Source organism: Camelus dromedarius, chromosome 24 (assembly GCF_036321535.1).
Source record: "Camelus dromedarius isolate mCamDro1 chromosome 24, mCamDro1.pat, whole genome shotgun sequence".
Classification (NCBI taxonomy): domain Eukaryota; kingdom Metazoa; phylum Chordata; class Mammalia; order Artiodactyla; family Camelidae; genus Camelus; species Camelus dromedarius.
In genome coordinates this window covers 21,848,702-21,865,751 of record NC_087459.1, presented here as the reverse complement: position 1 = coordinate 21,865,751, position 17,050 = coordinate 21,848,702, and the positions used below count along the sequence as shown (strand labels likewise).

The following is a 17,050-nucleotide window of genomic DNA, read 5'->3' as shown; positions in this document are numbered from 1 at the left end:
GTCCACCATTGAACATGTCCAGAGTGCCTTCCTTCTCTTCTTTTTGTCATCCTCAGAAACTCCTGCTTGCTCTCCAAGGACAAACTCAAGCTGTCACCTCTTCTGAGAAGCCTGCCTGATTTTCCTACTCAGACCCAGGTTGTCTTGCGTACAGCTCTGTTAACAGTTCTCACACTGTGATCTTATTGTTTAAGAAACTATTTCTCCTACTATTTTGCTTATTGAAGATAACATTTTTGATACAATTTTTAAAGGTTACACTCCATTTACAGTTATTACAAAATATTGGCTATATTCCCTGTGTTGTACAATTGTAGCCAATCTCATACCCAATAGATTGTACTTCTCTCTTCCCCACCCCTGTATTGTCCCTCCCTGCCCTCCCTGGTGACCACTAGTTTGTTCTCTATCTGTGAGTCTGTGAAGGCAATAATTTTAAATTATCTAAATGTACATTCCCAAGACTGAGCATGGTACATGCCACATTAAAAGGAGCTTAGCAAATGTTGATGGAATAAATAAGTAACTGAAACTTCAGCCTTGGACAAGACAAAGAACACCTTCCACTTGTCCGGGGAGCAAAGAAGGGGTAGAAAGAAGGAAATAATAGCAAGAAGGATCGAAGATCCTATTGCAGGACCGGTTTAGCCCCTACCTCTTTAGTTCACATTGAAAACTCCTTTCTCTGGTCATAAATATGCCAACAAAGCCTAGTTAAGCAATAGTGGATGGTTTCATAGAGGTTTTTACTCTAAAAAAATGCTCTGCAGTTAGAAAAGTGTAAGAACCATTGCAACAGCAAACTAGAGCAATCATGTGGTTAAAAGCTGAGTGTCAGGGCAATGGTCAGGGGAGGGGAGGAGGCTGGATCTTGATGGCATCTAGAAAAGAGGAACATCTGGTTTTAGACACTTCCTGCTCACAGACACAGCAAGAGGAAGTTTGGTTTAAAAGTGGGGCCACCACTGGTGATAGAAAAGCCATGGGCTGGAGGTTTTTTTCCCCCAGAATCTTGATAAAGAAAATTATTGGGGGGAGCAGGGAGGGTATAGCTCAGTGGTAGAGCACATGCTTAGTATGCACGAGGTCCTGGATTCAATCCCCAGTATCTTCATTAAAAAAAAAGTTATTTGGTGGTAGAGAATAGGAGGGTCTCAGAGATAAATTACTGAGTCTAGAAACAAACTGGAATTTGAGAAAATGTTAGGATCATGTCCAGTTAGAACATAGGAGGGAGAGGTGGATCTTGGAAACATTTAGAAAGTAGAAATGGAGAACAAGTTCAGGTTCAGTTCTAGATATGGGATTTAAGTGATTGATCTGAACAAGACAACTAATGAGGTAGCATTAATAGATGTATGTGGAAGATTAACTCTTAGACATACAGTTTTTTATGCACTAAAGCACATTTTACAAAAACCATTCCAATTTCATGCCACATAATGGCAGAAATGATACATGCCATGTTCTCTGATCACTATACGTTAAGGTTAAAAATTAGAAAATATCAAAAATGCAACTAAAAATGCCTAATTTTGAAAATTAAATATTGTAAGAACTTAGAACAAATAGTTAACACATAGTTATGTGTATAATTATAATTTTATAATTATATATAATTATAAAATTATGTGTATAATTATAATTTTAAATATGTATTATAATTTTAAATAATTATATTTTTATAAATTTAATTTTAAATAATAATAATAAAACACTAACAACAACTGATATTGACTGAGAATTCATTCTGTGCCAGGCACAATTCTAAGTGCTTTCCTTGTGTTATCTCATCTAATCTTCATAGAAATCCTACAAAGAAGATATTATTGTCCCCATTTTGCAGGTGAAGAAACTGAAGCCCATAAAAGTTGTGTAATTATATACCAAGTTTTTACAACAGAGCTTATATCTGTTGGGTTGCTTTGGGCTGCAAATTAATAGAGATCCCAATTCAAACAATAGCCAATATAGCAGATCACAGAACAAAAAACCAGAAGTGGGTCTCCAGAGCTGGGTAGCCAGCAGCTCAGTGGCACTATTAAGGACTCAGCGATTTCATACGAGTTCCGTGATTTTGCAAAACTGAATTGTTCCTAAGTTTCTCTTTACTACTATAAAGGTACTGCTTGCTTTCCCCTTTCCATATAAAAGTGAGGTTTATTAACCTGAAATGTTTAGCTTCCACAGTATCTACTACTGTAGTTTGCTTAATCTCTTGCTGGACCCTTACAATTGAATTCATGAATTATTGACTCATCAATTTATTCATCAAATACTACATATTAAGCAACTATTATGTGCCAAGCATTGAGGATCTAGAAATGAGCAAAAAATGCAAAGTCCCTGCCCTCACAGACTTTACATTCTATTTTGGGAGTGTAGCAGACACTGTCAGCACCCTGCCCTCAAATCCTTCAGATCTTAACACCCGCAGACCCTGCAGGTCAACTTCCAGATGGCTGCTAGGCCCACAACCCATTAAGTTAGAAATGCAGAGAAATCAACACCCACCCCCTCCCCAAAGTGGCTTTCAACCAATTAATTTCAGAAGTTGGTATATCAATAACCTAGCTCCCTCACACCTTAGAAGGGATAATTCTGAGGTATGTGTTTTTTATTATTTCCCAGAGTTTTCCCTCTGGATTGAGGTCCAGTGACTCACTGAGGTGACTGACTTAATAATGCATCTTTTGTTCAAAGTTTCAATTATGCAGGATGAATAACTTCTGGAGATCTAATGTTCAGCTTGGTAGCTACAGTTAATATACTATCTGGTATACTTAAAATTTGCTGAGAAAGATCTTAAATGTTCTCACCACAAAAAAAATAAAAAGATGGCTATGTGAGATGATGGCTATGTTAATTAGCTTGCCTATGGTTAATCATTTCACAATGTATACATATATCAAAACATTACTATACACTGTAAACATATACAGTTTTTATTTATTACTTATACCTCAATAAAACTGGGGGGGTTGGGGATGAGAAAAACTGCACACTTTCTGGAATCTAAAAAATAAAACAAAGTAGTGAATATAACAAAAAGGAAATAATAGACTCACAGGTATAGAGAGCAAACTGGTGGTTACCACTGGGGAGAGAGAAGAGGGAAGGAGCACAAGAGGGGAAGAGGATTAAGAGGTATAAACTCTATATATAAAACAAATAAGCAATAAGGATATATTGTACAGCACAGGAAATATAGCCAATATTTTATAAAGACTATACATGATGTATAATCTATAAGAATTTTGAATAACTGTTGTACACCTAAAGCTAATTTAATATTATAAATCAACTATACCTCAGTTTAAAAAATAAAATAAATAAAAATTAAAATTAAATAAAACTTAAAAGTGCACCCTTTATTGGCTGCCTTCCCTCCCCACCCCTCAGCCAGGGATCCCTGCACCTCCCTCCTTAGACCTGAGTCCTTGTCTCAGGATCTGTTGCTGGGAGGATGAAAACCAAGGCAGAGACAGATGAAAAGCAAGAGTGAAGAAACTGCCTCAAGGATGTCAGCTGTCTGCCATGTGAAACACGCTGAGACATAAGGATGAAAACAGAAGCATGTCCACTGAGTTTAGCAACACAAACACCAAAAGGCGGTTGCAGAGGCGTGGCATGTGGAAACCAGACTGCTGTGGCTTGAAAAATAAGCTAAAAAACAAAAAAAAAGCTGTGGTCTCTGTACCAGGACAAGGGCGGGTGATGACCTTGGGGGTTGTGGCCTAGAAGACAGGGAGATAGAAGATGAGCTCGACAGATACCACACTGGCTGGAACCCCCGATGTGTCTGGATGTACCTCGAGGAGATTCAGACAACTGGTGACTGAATTAGTGAAAGCCACTGAGAGAACTAAGGAGAAGAAAAAAAGACAATCACTCACCAGAGAGAAAACAGAAAGTTATCCATTGAAAAAGACAAACGACGGAGAGGGAAATAGTTCAGTGGTAGAGCACATGCTTAGCATGCACAAGGTCCTGGGTTCAATCCCCCGTACCTATATATATATTTTTTTAACGTTACGCAAGAAAGAAAACAAAATCAAAATACATTACATAGCTCAGCCATGAACAGCATTTATAATAGTCATCATAATGTAAAGCCAGAACATCGACCTGCTTCCTCACTCCTGTATAAGCAGTGCTGAGCCCATCTGCCAGGTCCCCAGACTCAACGTCTGCCCTTCAGTCTCCCTTCCCCTCCCAGAAACCCAGACGTCCTGGCCTAGCCCCTAATCATTCTTGGGAAATCCATTTTGCCTTCAGGACCTGTGATCCAGGGAAAGGCCTAGTGGTGCATGAAGCCACCTACACACTCCCTTCTCCAGGCCCGCAGTGTCACTCCAGGACATAGGTGCAAGCAGGGCCAGAGAGGTAACTCGGTCCTCACAGCAGGGGTGGCTCAGCCACAGGGAACGCCCAGGGAGCCTGCTTTGCTGCTATGTCCCTCCCACGTAAGTCCAACATGTCCCCTTGCCTCTCCGCTTCTCTCTTGCCCACATCCAAGAACTGAGAATCCTCTAGAAGACCTCCCCTAGCAGCCACTTTAACTTCAGGAAGCCCTGTGAGGCTCAGAGGCTCTAAGCCAGTTGGAGTTGGAGGGTGTGACTGACATCCACTGGTCCCTTGGGCCTCACACCTCAGTGTGCTTGGGGACTTCCCAACACTATCACTGCTTCTCTCTGCCTGAGGGCTTTCTGTGAAGCCTCAGAAGGTGACCTTGCCCTTATGAAAGCAGATTAGAAGCTCAGGGGGATGAAACCCCGTGGAGCCACCCTCCACCAGTGGCTGACAAGATTCAGTGTCCAGTGCCCACATCCTTCACCCTCAGGGGGGAGGAGGCGAGTGCTTTCTCCCGAAAACAGTGTATTTTTAAAGTTAATATTACATCAAAACCATAAATAAAAACCAGTGTCATTTGGTTTTGAATAGAAGGTCATGGTAAAAATAAATATAATGAAGACAAAATAAAATTAAATTCCTGAAAGACTCTTCTTGAGCCTGAGATGAACTCATTCTCCATTATGAAAATGAGTAAGCGTCCAAGAGATGCTAAGGACCTACGAGTCCCTCAGGTCTCCAAGAGCAGGACCTAAAGCCCTTCTCCTGGACTGAGTCAGCAGGATTGTGGGCGTACCAAAAAGAGAATAACGTTTTCATGGGTGAGTCACTGATGAATGCCAAGGCTGTCCCAGGAAAACCATCAAGTTATCGTTGGAGAACATCCCTTCCAGAAACAGAATTTACTTCATGGCCTTGAGCTGTAAACCAGCTCTGAGTTAGAGAGAATCAGCTTTACCACTTCCTGCTTGTGTTACCATCTCTGAGTGTCCGTAACCTCACTGGTCTGGGAGAAAAACAAGCTTTGATGGTCCCCGCCCAAAAGCACGCTTGAGTGTGGTCCCATGGGATATCTCTCTCTAAGCCCTCCTTCCTCCACTTTGTGGACATCCAGGTGGCACCTGCTCACCACCAAAAATGGGGAGACAGCAGATACAGAAGAAAAATTTTAAATAAATAAATAGAAAGAAAAAAAGTTAAATCACCAGGAATTCCATTGGCGACATGTTTTGCCATTTCTTTGTCTTTTTTTTTTTCCAGAGAAATTTTTTCTCACAACTGTAACCATGGTGGATACATAATTTGAGATAACACTTTTTTTTGTTATCTCTCACTTATATCATGAGTATGTCCCATTTCACTAAAAACTCTTTGACATTATATCTCATACTATTTGGTTCACAAAGTTTCATGATGGTTTGAAGGTAAAGAAAACACATCTACACAGAGGAAATTGTTTCTATACATTCATCCAGGCCTTGGGCAACTGAACAAGGGGTATTTCCTGGCTCTTGAGTCCTTTCCTGAAACTGCCGGCTCCCCCCAGCCTTCTTACATTCTCTGCTCAGACTCTGTTCTCAGGAAAAAGCCCCTAAACCAGTAGCAACAGCTTAGGTTGGCTATGATTACCTTCAATTTCACAAGCACAGTATTCTTTCTAAGGACTTCAAAGTCCCTGTCACATCCCTCCTTCCAAAACTTCTTCAGATTTCTTTTAAGATGAGGGTTAAATAATGACTGTGTGGGGGACCAGATGAAGAAAGGCCAGGATTTGGAGAGAAACAGACTTGGGCTCCAAACCTGGCACCATCTATCAGTTTTCTCTAGTAAGATGGAGACAAAAGTTCAGTTTCCCCGCAGTCCTCCAGGAGGATCAGCACAGATTTGAAAGCACTCTGTACCGTCCTGAAGCACGACCTGTGTAAGGCGTGCTTTCATTGAACCCAGGAGGTTCTAAACAAGCTAGGGTCCAAGGTTCAAACTCCAGTTAGAAATATCTTAGTTAAAAAGAAGGTACACTCTGTACAGTAACATGGACAGATCTCCTGACTGTATGACTGAATGAAAAAAGCATGTTGCAGAATATGTAGAATAATGTCATATTCATACAGAGTGTGGCATCATTTATACAGAAAGAAAAACAGTATAATATATTTTCTGTGGGACACATATCTGTACAGAAAGTACTGGAAAACTACCCCCCATACAGACAACAGGGATTATTTCTGATGAGAGAAGAAGAGAAGAAATTAGGATTTGGGAGCCTGGTCAGAGAACTTGCCCCTTGTAAAATATTAAGTATATTCATGCACTATTTTTCAAATTTTTAAAATAATTTTAAGAACTCACATCCCTAAGGATCTGAAAGTCTAGATTCCAAACAGCCATCGTCAGTGCAAAACTTTCTGGACATCTGTTTAATCCCAAAGATTCATGTAAATTCTGGACCCCATAATATGTTTCTTTTGATATGAACATGATATTTTTAATCAACTTATTGGTTGACTTATACAACTTTCCCACCACTGCCTTCATTATCAAGAAGAATCTTGGTCTAAAGATGCTGCTCCAGGATGCACTGTGCACCCATGGTCCGTCCTTTACAGCAAGCGAGCCTAGCATCAGGCCAAGGGTTGTGAGGATAAGAGAGAGAAATGAGATATGGAATATAAAGTCACTAACATATAACAAGCTCTCAGTAAGTGGTTTTGCTTGTGGTTCACCCTGGCCCTGGCAGGTGTCAGTTTTTCGTGCACATGGGGAAGTCAGGAAGCACAGGAAACCTCTCTGCAGCCAGTTGCGCTGGGTTCCCAGAGTCTCCATGAGGGGCAAGTACTAAAGGAGGAGATTTTGATTCTTTGCTGGAGGGATCCACATCTCTGTTCCCATCTCACCTTCCTACACCGCCAGGAAAGTTATGGCTGGACCAGGCGGCCCGCATCCAGCAAGGAACATCCTGATCAGGCAGAGGTTCCATAAACTTGCCACATGACTGCCTTTGGCTCAGGGATGCTGTCTCTCACTCAGTCAGCCAGGGGCAAGGTCACCGTGTCATTCCCCTCAATGCACAAAGCTCAAGCCACGCAGAAAGAATCTGTGGAGGCTATGAAAAGGAAATTTCCTGCTGTAACTCCAATAAAAGAAAGTTTCCCAATATAACTCCAACACATGAAGCAGCAGCTGAAGAGATGTGAAACCCGTCCCTGTATCTGTGCTGAGCCCAGTTCTGGCAGGCTGCTCCTGGCCAATGACCGAGCCTGGCAAAGACCCAAAGGCAGGCCCAGTCCAGGGACACGCAGGGCTCCTCACAGAGGGCAGCTCTCTGAAGGAGTGCCCACAACAGTCGAGGACACATCCACCCAACCTTCCCTCCCTCTCGCCTTCACTCGGGATCGAATGGACCTCACAATCTGACAGCCCCATTTTCTCACACAGGTGTGTCTACCCCTCAAAAAAATCCTTGCACATTTAATCCTGTCTTGGCATCTGCTTTCCAGAGTACCATTTCCTCAAAAAGGGGCCGGGGGCCTTTGGGCACCACCACCCCTCCCCCAGACACCCATGATGAGGATTCAGTGCAGTGGTTGGAAGGAGGTGCTGGGCTCCAAAGAGGATAAGAAGTGTGAGGTTTCAGGAGGATCTTGTAGGATAAGTGGGAGGGAAAACGCATTCCTAGCAGAGAGTTGTGTGATGGGGGGGTGCAAGGGCCCCAAGAGTTCCGTAGGGCCAGAGTGTAGACGTATGTGTGCATAAGGCACAGATGAGGCCGGAGGGTAGCAGGGTTCCCGAAGGCTCGGGCTTCCTCCTGCCAGCAGCCAGGAATTGTTGAAAAGTTCTGAGCAACTGAATCCCACGACCACACTTGGGATTTCAGAAAGGTTTGATAGGTCAAGACCAAAGGCTGGGCAGACAATGAGAGGTCACTGCTTAGCAACAGGTCCTTTGTCTCCTCACACAGATTTAATGAGGAAGGGGTCAGAATATAATCGCTTTTATTAATGCTGCTGGATTTTACAACCAAATAATCCTTTTCCTTTACGGTTTTATTTCCTAGCATGAAAGAGCTTCTCAAATTAAACCTCTCTTCTGTGTCTCAGAATACCCAGGGTTCCACAGGACCTCCCCTGGGAGACACAGCCAGGAGTGCACCCCCAGCCAGACCTTGAGGTCTTTCTACCCTGACCATAATCCTTTCTCTCCACCCCACCCCCCACAGGAAAATTCCCACGTTGGCACCAGACCTTTTCACACATCAGCATCCCCGCTGGTGATGGCAAATGGCCCCAGGCCTTCACCCTCCCTTAGGATGGGAGGGGCAGCAACCTCCATCCCACCAGCCTGAATCCCCAAAAGCCTCTCCCTCCAGGGAAGAGGGACTCTTGCTCCTGGCCTCAATGGTTACTCAAGAGCCCAAGAAATGGGCCATTGAGCTAAAACCAGCAAGTAAGCCGCCATGAGCCAACTGAGGGAGGAGCATGGCAATGAGGCAGGGAGCCCTCCATCCTCCACAAGCAGCCGGCCCAGGGTGGGGCTGGCATCAGGGTCTTTCTCTTGGTTGGGAACTAGAGGGATTTCCTCCAAGTCCGAGACACTCAGTGAACATATTCCAGAGGCCAAGGGCAATCAGTTGGGGGTCAGTTTATTCACCCAGCACAGGCTCTGGCAGTTTTTAGATGGCTGTTGAATGAAGGACTATATTTTGGGTTTTCTGTGCCTGGTGGCTCTGTGATAACTGACTCTGTACCACCGAGATCTGACTGAACAGATGATGGCTAGGTCAGCAGTTCCTCAGGTGGGAGCCTGCTTGTGACCTACAACATCAGCAGCACTCGGGAACTTGTTGGCAAATTTGGGGCCTGCACCTGACCTACGGAATCAGGAACTCAGCAATCCGTGCTTTAACAGGTCACTGCTAGGTGCTTTGAAGAGGCAATTCTGATGCACGATCAAGCTGGAGGATCATCACCCAGTGGAAGGCCTTTCTGTATGGTGAGTCTGGACCCCACCAGTGGCCCCCACGGCAGAGGGGAGTGGGAGGCTGCAGGGTCTCCTTACTGTACTGAGTTCTCCTGCTCCTCCCCTCAGTACTCTTTCCCTTCCCCAACCCCACCTCCTTCTTCCTGGAACCCCTGGTCCCCTGGTTCCCAAACCCGAGTCCCCCACTGACCTGACATCAGATCCCCCTTTCCCTGCCACCACCCCAACCCCTTGCTGGCAGTCCCTGTTCATGCCAACCCCCAACTTCTCAGAACGCTTGGAGTCCCCCGTCCCCAACCCCCTTGGCCCTGCCTTCAACCCTGGCCCCCCTGACCCCATCTCCTGCCAGGCGGGCAGGACCCCGCACCCCTCCCCAACCCGACAGGAAGCTCAGGCCTCCCCGCCGCTGTCAGGCCCCACGAGCAGCAGCGGCTGAGCGTTCTTGCCCTTGTCGTGCCAGCACACGTCAAAGAAGGGGTACACGGGCCCGGGCAGGCGCTCGTGGAAGGCAAAGAGCAGCTCGAGCGCGTCGGCGTCGCTGGCGTCGTAGAAGGAGAGGACGCCGTCGCCGAAGCTTAGGTAGATCCCGATGCGCGTCGGCCGCCTCTCCGGGGTGCGCAGCGCGCGCGGCTCCTTGGCTTCCACGTGAGCCTCCAGGATCTTGGCGTCGCGCAACCCGAGCAGCCAGAAGCCCTGCGAAGGCACGGCGTGCAGCCGGCCGCGGCGACCGGCCTGCGCCGAGATCACGCCCAGGGCCCAGCGCGGCTTGTCGCCCACCTCCACCTCCCAGTAGTGCTCTCCCTCGGAGAGCAGCTGGTGCGTCACCACCGCCACCGCCTTGTCGAACTGGCACGGGTCGTCTCCAGCCGGCGGCGGCTTCTGCTCCGAGCACTCCACGCGGCGGCCGGAGGCGGACAGCACCAGGCTCGGGTGGGCCGTGCTCGGGTCGAAGGTCAGCTCCTGCAGCGCTGCCGAGGGAGAAGGGTCAAGCCACTGCGTCTTTGGCTCCCCCAAGCCTGCTCCCAACCCACCTGTTCTCCTCCAATCCTCCCAGCACCCCTGGGAAGTGAACCCCTCTCTGCTTACTGGCTTGGGCCCAAGATCACACCTCCCTGGGCTTCAGTGTATTTAGCTGTAAAACCAGGCCATAACTGCCTCCTTCCAGTGTTGTGGGGAGAAAGGATTAAGTTGATACAAGGCGTGTAATTCACCATCTAAAGCCCCAGAGCAAGAGACAAGCAAGAAACCTGTCCTAGGTCAGTCCCTACCTCACTCCGCTGTGTGACCTCCATCAGTCTTGATCCAGTCTCTGGGCCTTAGTCTTCTTTTGGATAAAACAGAGATCCCTCCATTCCCACCAGTGAGGGCTGCACCAGTCATGTGTGCATGTCCCGGTGCTCTGTGACCTGTAGCGCCCCAGTGTGCTCTAGCTCTTGGGGAAAGGAGGCTGAACCCTTGGGCCTCCACAGCCACAGCCACAAGTCAGTCCCTGACACCAGGGTTCCAGCTCTGCAGGTCCTCAGCCCCCCATTAGCAGAGATTATCATCTCCACTGTCCAGCAGGAGCAGGGACTGGCCACGGCTCATGCAGGGCTCCAACCCAGGTCCCAGCTTCCCCTGCTGCCGTCAGCAGCAGCACTCTTTCAGTAAGCAGTGTCCTCTCCACGTCGGTCACCCACCTGGAGACCCCATGCCCTCCAAGGCCCTTCTCCAAGCACAAGTTACAAGGATGCAGGGAAACCCCAGGGGAAAGTTAGGATTGGGAGACCTCTCTGTATGTAGCTGGGGCATCCCATCAACCATACAGTTACAAACACAAAACCCCCAGGTGAGCCCCTCCCCATACCTGGCATCAGAGCTCGGAACATCTTCCTCCACACCTGGAATTTGAAGTCATCTGAGATGACAGGCAGCTGGATGTCCAAACGGGCAGGGGGTGGTGACTCTGCCAGGATCTTCTGCAGCCTGGAGGTGAGGAGGTAGGGGGAGATGTCTGCAAAGGGACTTCCTGGAGGAGGAGGCACCAGTGGGGCCAGGGCAAGAGGCAGTCCCCAGAAGAGAGGGGGACGGGGCTGGGGTGGAGTTCCAGAATCTCCTCCACATCACATCCTGGCTTAAAACTCTTCTGTTGGTGTTTCAGTTTGGAAAGATGAAAAAGTTGTGGAGATGGATGGTGGTGATGGTTGCACAACAACGTGAATGTACTTAGTGCTGCTGAACTTAAAATGTACTAAAAAGTACATTTAGTTACTATAAAGTAACTAAGATGGTCAATTTTATGTTATGTATATTTTATCACATTTTTAAAAAAAAATCTGTTGGGTTAAGGTCCAGCTCCTCCAACCTTTCACAGTCTGGCCCCTCCTGCCACAGCTTCATCTTCCTTCACTCTTATCAGTCTTTGCACTTGCTATTCCCTCTGCCTGCAATGCTCTTCCACCAGCTATTTACCTAGCTAACTCCCATTCATTTCTTCATCATCCAACTCTAAGGTGTACACCTCTGGGAAGCCTGCCCCGGCCACCCTCTTTCCCCCATGGCAGTACTGAGCCCACAGTGATGCCTGTGTCCCTACCCACGTCTGTCTCCAGCACCAGTCTGGGAGGTCCCTGAGGAGAAGGACAAATCAGGTTTCTATGTTGCACATGAAATGCAGGGGAATCACAGTGGACTGAATGGGAGTAGAGGGTGAGCCAGCCAGTGTCCCGGGAAGACAAGGGCAAGGTGGGAAAGGGGGCAGGGCCAGGTTGATCTCACCTGCTGGTCACCAGGCAGTATTTCTGGAAAGACAAAAAAAGAGAATGGAGATGATATAGGTGGGGCAAGGTGGAGGAGGTGGGATACTAGGGACTTCTGAGGATGGGGCAGACCACCAGAAAGGCTGAGGATAGGGTCAGGAAAAATCAGAAAAGACAAAAGAAACCCAGAATTCAAAGCTACCTTCTACCTTTACCTCTGTGTGAATTAGAAGAGGAAAAAAAAAAAAAAAAAAGGTACCCTCTTCCTCAAGAAACTAATTCAATCTGGTAAAAATTGTCCTAAGAAATAGGCAAACCTACAACATCTGTGGTATGAATGGTGCTCACTTACAGTGTCTTTGTGCAGTGCCCAACCTAAAGAACCATTAATGGCCATCTTGGGGCACACCCCTCCTCCGGGTGTGATCCTGGCTCACCCCTGCCCCTCTCCAGACCTCAGGTCCTTGTCTGACAATGGAATGAGGTCTCTGAAGCCTGAACCCTGGCTGAGGGGCAGAAAGGGAAGCTGTCCATTGCTCACCATGAGGAACTCAGTCTGTGGCTTGTCTGCCACCTCCTCCAGCACCTTCTCCATCTGCCGCAGCTGCTCCAGGTAAGAGTTCAGGCCCCCCAGCTCCCGGCGCAAGGCGACCCCTGCCTCACCCCGCACACGCTCTGCTTCGCGGTCCAAGGAGCCCTCCAGTGCAGCCAGGAACAACCGCATCTTGCCCAGCTGCTCCCCCACTGCCCCCCGGAACTGACGTACTGTCTCCTGTGGGGGCACATAGGCAAAAGCATTTGGCTGGGGACCCCCAGCCTGGACTCCCAGTTCCCAGGCTTTTCCATGCTAAGCCCCTCACCTCCACCTCTGCCAGCTGATGCTCCAGCACGGCCACACTCTTCTCCTTTCTCATGCATGCCTCCTGCAGCTGCAGCTTCTGCTGTGGGAGCTGTGTCTGGGGGGCAAGACATAAAGAAGTGACGTTGCTACCACCTCCCCCACCTTAACCCATACCTCCCACATTAACCTGCTCCCTCGGGCTCAGCCTCCATGCCTGCTCCTCTTCCAGCCAGGCTGGCATCCTACCACTCCCCAGATACACTCACTGGTCAGAAGCCCTTGTCAGTACTGATCCTGATGGCTCGAATGCCTCATCTCCCATTGTCTAAGTAGGTAAGTCCTCCCTCGCTTTGCCTTCCCTGATTCCATCCGTTCAGCAAGCAGCCCTCCAGAACAGGTCTTTGTGAAGATGACAAACACAAATGCAGCCTGGTCCCCTCCACCATAGGGGTAAGGGCTTGGCACACAGTAGGCTTCTGGGGTTAGCATAGGATGTGTAAAGAAAAAATGCAGCCTCCCCTTATTCCTGGGTTTCACCCTATACCTAAAAGCAGACCCTTAGCAAAATGTTCCCTGCACACCGGTAGTCTCTGGGGGTAGGCAATCTAATAAAAATATCTTCTGCGTGGACAAACCAAACATATCTGGGCCAGCTCCTACCCTAGGTCTGTCAGTTTGACTCCCAAAAGGGGAGTTCCGAATACCTCCAGCTAAAGTCACTCTGCTGGGAGGTGCACGGCCCTGCCTCCATGGCTTCCAACCTCAGTTTCCTCTTCTGCAAGATGGGAACAGTCATCTCCACATCACCTGTGGTTCTGACAAATTGGCTGCCCCCTCCCCGCTCCCACTTAGTGAAACTAGAAGACCCTCTAAGCGCTGTTTGCTGATGAGTCCCTTCACCTGCCTCCGTGGGAGCCACAGAATTGGATGAAGGGCTTTCATGGCCAGAAGCCAGGTCAGTCTCCTCCCCAAAGGAGACATCCTCCAGGGTGACAGCCCCATCTGCTGCAGGACAGGGTGGGCCTGGTGGCTCTCAGCCATCGGAGGTTCATGGGTGACAGGGCTGAGCCATGGGGACCAAGCACGACACCATCCTGGAGGCCTGGGAGAACCTCAAGACCACAGATGAGCTCAAAAAGTTTGTGGCTAGGCAAAGGCTTTTGGAACATCCCGTGGAGGGCAGGCAGGGGTGGGATGCGAGGACTACGGTGCGGGTACTGAGCTCACGGCAGTCTTGCTAATGACACAGGCACACAGGAGGAGGCAGCATGGCTTCAGGGGGCTGCGAGCCCTGTGTGCTAGCAGATCCCATTCAACCACTCAAGTCTTGGCACAACATCTCTGGAGCCAGCCCTTCTTCCTCACCAAGGACCTTGGCATCCAGTCCTGCCCCAGCTTTCCTGCCCCCTCCTCCTTTAGTCTCCTTTCAGAGATCCCCGCTTCAGACCTCCAGCTAGCCCTTTCCTGAGGCTTAGGGCTGGGCTGATGCAGACCCTGACAGACTATCCCACCCACCTGCCCCCTCAAGGCTCCTGGGCCACTTGGTGCCCCATCCCATTTCACGGACTCTGTTGTCTCTTAGCAGATAAAAAATGGACAAGGTTGGGAGTTCTGGGGTTATCAGCAGAGGTGAGCCTGGGCAGGGAGGGCTCCTGGGAGGAGGAGGTGCCTGCGCTGGGCTAGGAGACCACCAGCCAGCACCCGGCTGGACTGGCAAGGCTGGAGTCAGAGGGACCATGAGGCTGGGCCCCTGGGAGGAGTCTGAGGGCCTCAAATGCCAGCCTAAGGACAAGAATCAGGGGGCCAATGAGAAGTGCAGTGCAATGCAGTTTGTGGGCAAAGGTAACTCACAGAAGTCCCCTCCCTGCCCCATCCCCACTCCTGAAGCACAGCAGCAATCACGAGAAGATGGTGGCAGCTTCTCCACCGCGGGTACTGAGAACTGCTCCCTGCCTCCAGACCCCTCCTCCTCCCGCCCCAGCACCTGTCGTTTACTCTTCCTATAAATGCTTCATGACAGATCTCCTTGGGCCTGTGTAGACACATACCCTCCCGTAGCTACATGCGTGTGATTTGTCACACATGTGACAAGGCCGAGCCTGGGTACCTGCGTCTCCATTTGCCAGTGTCTGGGTGTCTGGTGGGCACCCATGGGGATCGCAAACCTCGGGGCACGCACAGGTGTGTGCGGGCACCGGAAGTGTTCGGAACTTCCGGCTCCAACTAGAAAAACAGCCTGGACTTGGGTCTTGGTGCCAACCTGGGACTGCGCACAGAGGTGCGTGCCCTGGCCTCCCGGGTTAGGCCCCATATGGTAACATCACGCGCACACAAAGCTCCGTGGCTCCAGGGGCGCGAGGGCTACCGCCCAGCAGCTGAGCGGCCTCGGCCAGCCCAGCCCCTCTTACCCCGACCTACGCCCAGCAGCGGAGCCTGAGCCCCTGGGCCGCGGGCACCGACTCAGTCCTCGGCTCGGCCCCCAGATCCGCAGACTCAGCTCTGTATCTGCGCCCTCCGCATCTCCAGGCACACTCCAGCGGCTGCGCCCATCCCTCCAGGGCCAGTCCCCGCGCACATGACTTCAAGTCTCGGGTCTCCACCAGACTCTGTCTTCAGCTCATCAGTCCCCAATTCCCTAGCCGCCGGGCCCCACCCTCGTCCCCTGCAACTCCAGGCATCCTGGTCCCTGAAGCTCAGATGCAAAGTCAAGGCAGCGACCTCCGGATTGGCCAGGCCCCGGATGGGGCCGGCCGCGACCGGTCCAAAAATCCCATCCAACCCCGCCCCCGCAGGAGGCACCCCAGGGCCCGCACCTTGAGGCGTGCATGGGCTTCGGCGGCGGGCAGCAGGCGGTGGCCGCGGTGAGAACCGAGCGACGCGCACACGCCGCACACGAGCGCGCGGTCCTGCTCGCAGTAGATGCTGAGCGGGTCTAGGTGCTCCTCGCAGTGGCCCTGCGGCACCTGCGCCAGCCCCTCCACCAGACGCGCCAGCTGCTGGTTGGTGCTGAGCGCCTGCGGCCGCGTGGGTGCCTGACAGCTCGGGCAGAGCACCGTGCCGTCCGCCGCGGGCTCCCCTGCCACGCGGTTCAGGCAGGCGCGACAGAAGCTGTGGCCGCACTCAGCCGTCACAGGCGCGTCGAACAGCTGCAGGCACAGCGGACAGGACAGCTCCTGGTGCAGGAGGCCGGGCGCAGCCGACATGGCAGGCCTGGAGGGAGGAGGGGTCAGTCGGAGAACCTTAGCGGGGCCACAATCCGGGCCCAGCCTCAGCCCCAGGCCGGGTCTGCAGTCCCGAAGGGAGTTGCCCCTTCCTATAAAGGCCTCTCATCTCATACAGAAAAGGGCTCTGGTTCTGGCCAAGGAGGAAGAGCAGACTCCCTCTCAGTCCCAAAGGAGCCTTAACTGCAGTTTTCAGCCCCAGCCCCCAAAATAGCCCCTGTCAGGGGCCTGGTCTCAATTCCGGTTCCTAAGCACAAGGCTGAGTTGCAAACAGGTCTTACCCACTGTCCTTCTCGTGACTTTGCCCCGGGCCTCAGCCCTAACCCCAAATTCACCAGAACACCTGCCCCCTACCTTCCTCTCACCTCTCCAGTACCCACAGACCTCCCCTCCCCCATACCCCCAGGCCCACAGGACCCACAGGACTTACAGGTCTGATTGGAGATCTTAAGCAAAAAGAGACTCCCAAGAGGCCCAGTCAAGGTCAGGCTTAACCGAAGAGGGATCAGAGCTGTGCCTGAAGACAGGCAAGAGGCAAACAGCAAGCTCAGAGCAAGGACAGGGGACACCACGGGTGATGGGTGCCCAGTGAATAGCAGACAGACCCTCCCAGACTGAGCCCTAGCCTCAGCACTATATTTAGCTGCCCTGCCCATCCCCTCCCATCATTTCTGGAAACCGTTCTAAAAGTGAGGACTGAGTGGTCAGCGGAGAAGCATCACATGTCAAGGCCACCTGTCCTGGCCCATCCCACTGTCATCTCCCCTGCCCAGCCTGGAGCCAGAGCTCAGAGCCAGCAGAGAGACAGGGCCTCTCATACCATGGAAAAGACAGAAACATGATTGGAGGGGGTTTCCCTTTGTCCCCCACTTCCGCATTCTCCAGCCCCTCCTTCCCTGCCCATGGCCCCCTCCCTAGCT

General features: G+C 50.4%; 1 protein-coding gene across 1 annotated transcript; it reads right to left on the bottom strand.

The window, feature by feature from the left end:
- Positions 1–8,976: 8,976 nt before the first annotated feature.
- On the bottom strand, positions 8,977–16,946 carry TRIM72 (tripartite motif containing 72). The gene is made up of 7 exons (XM_031432834.2): positions 16,561–16,946; positions 15,723–16,119; positions 12,929–13,024; positions 12,610–12,840; positions 12,088–12,110; positions 11,177–11,295; positions 8,977–10,298 (listed from the first exon to the last, which is right to left on the bottom strand). Exons 2-7 carry the CDS (start codon positions 16,110–16,112, stop codon positions 9,721–9,723), a joined length of 1,437 nt encoding a protein of 478 aa, XP_031288694.1. The 5' UTR covers positions 16,113–16,119; positions 16,561–16,946; the 3' UTR covers positions 8,977–9,720.
- Positions 16,947–17,050: the final 104 nt, after the last annotated feature.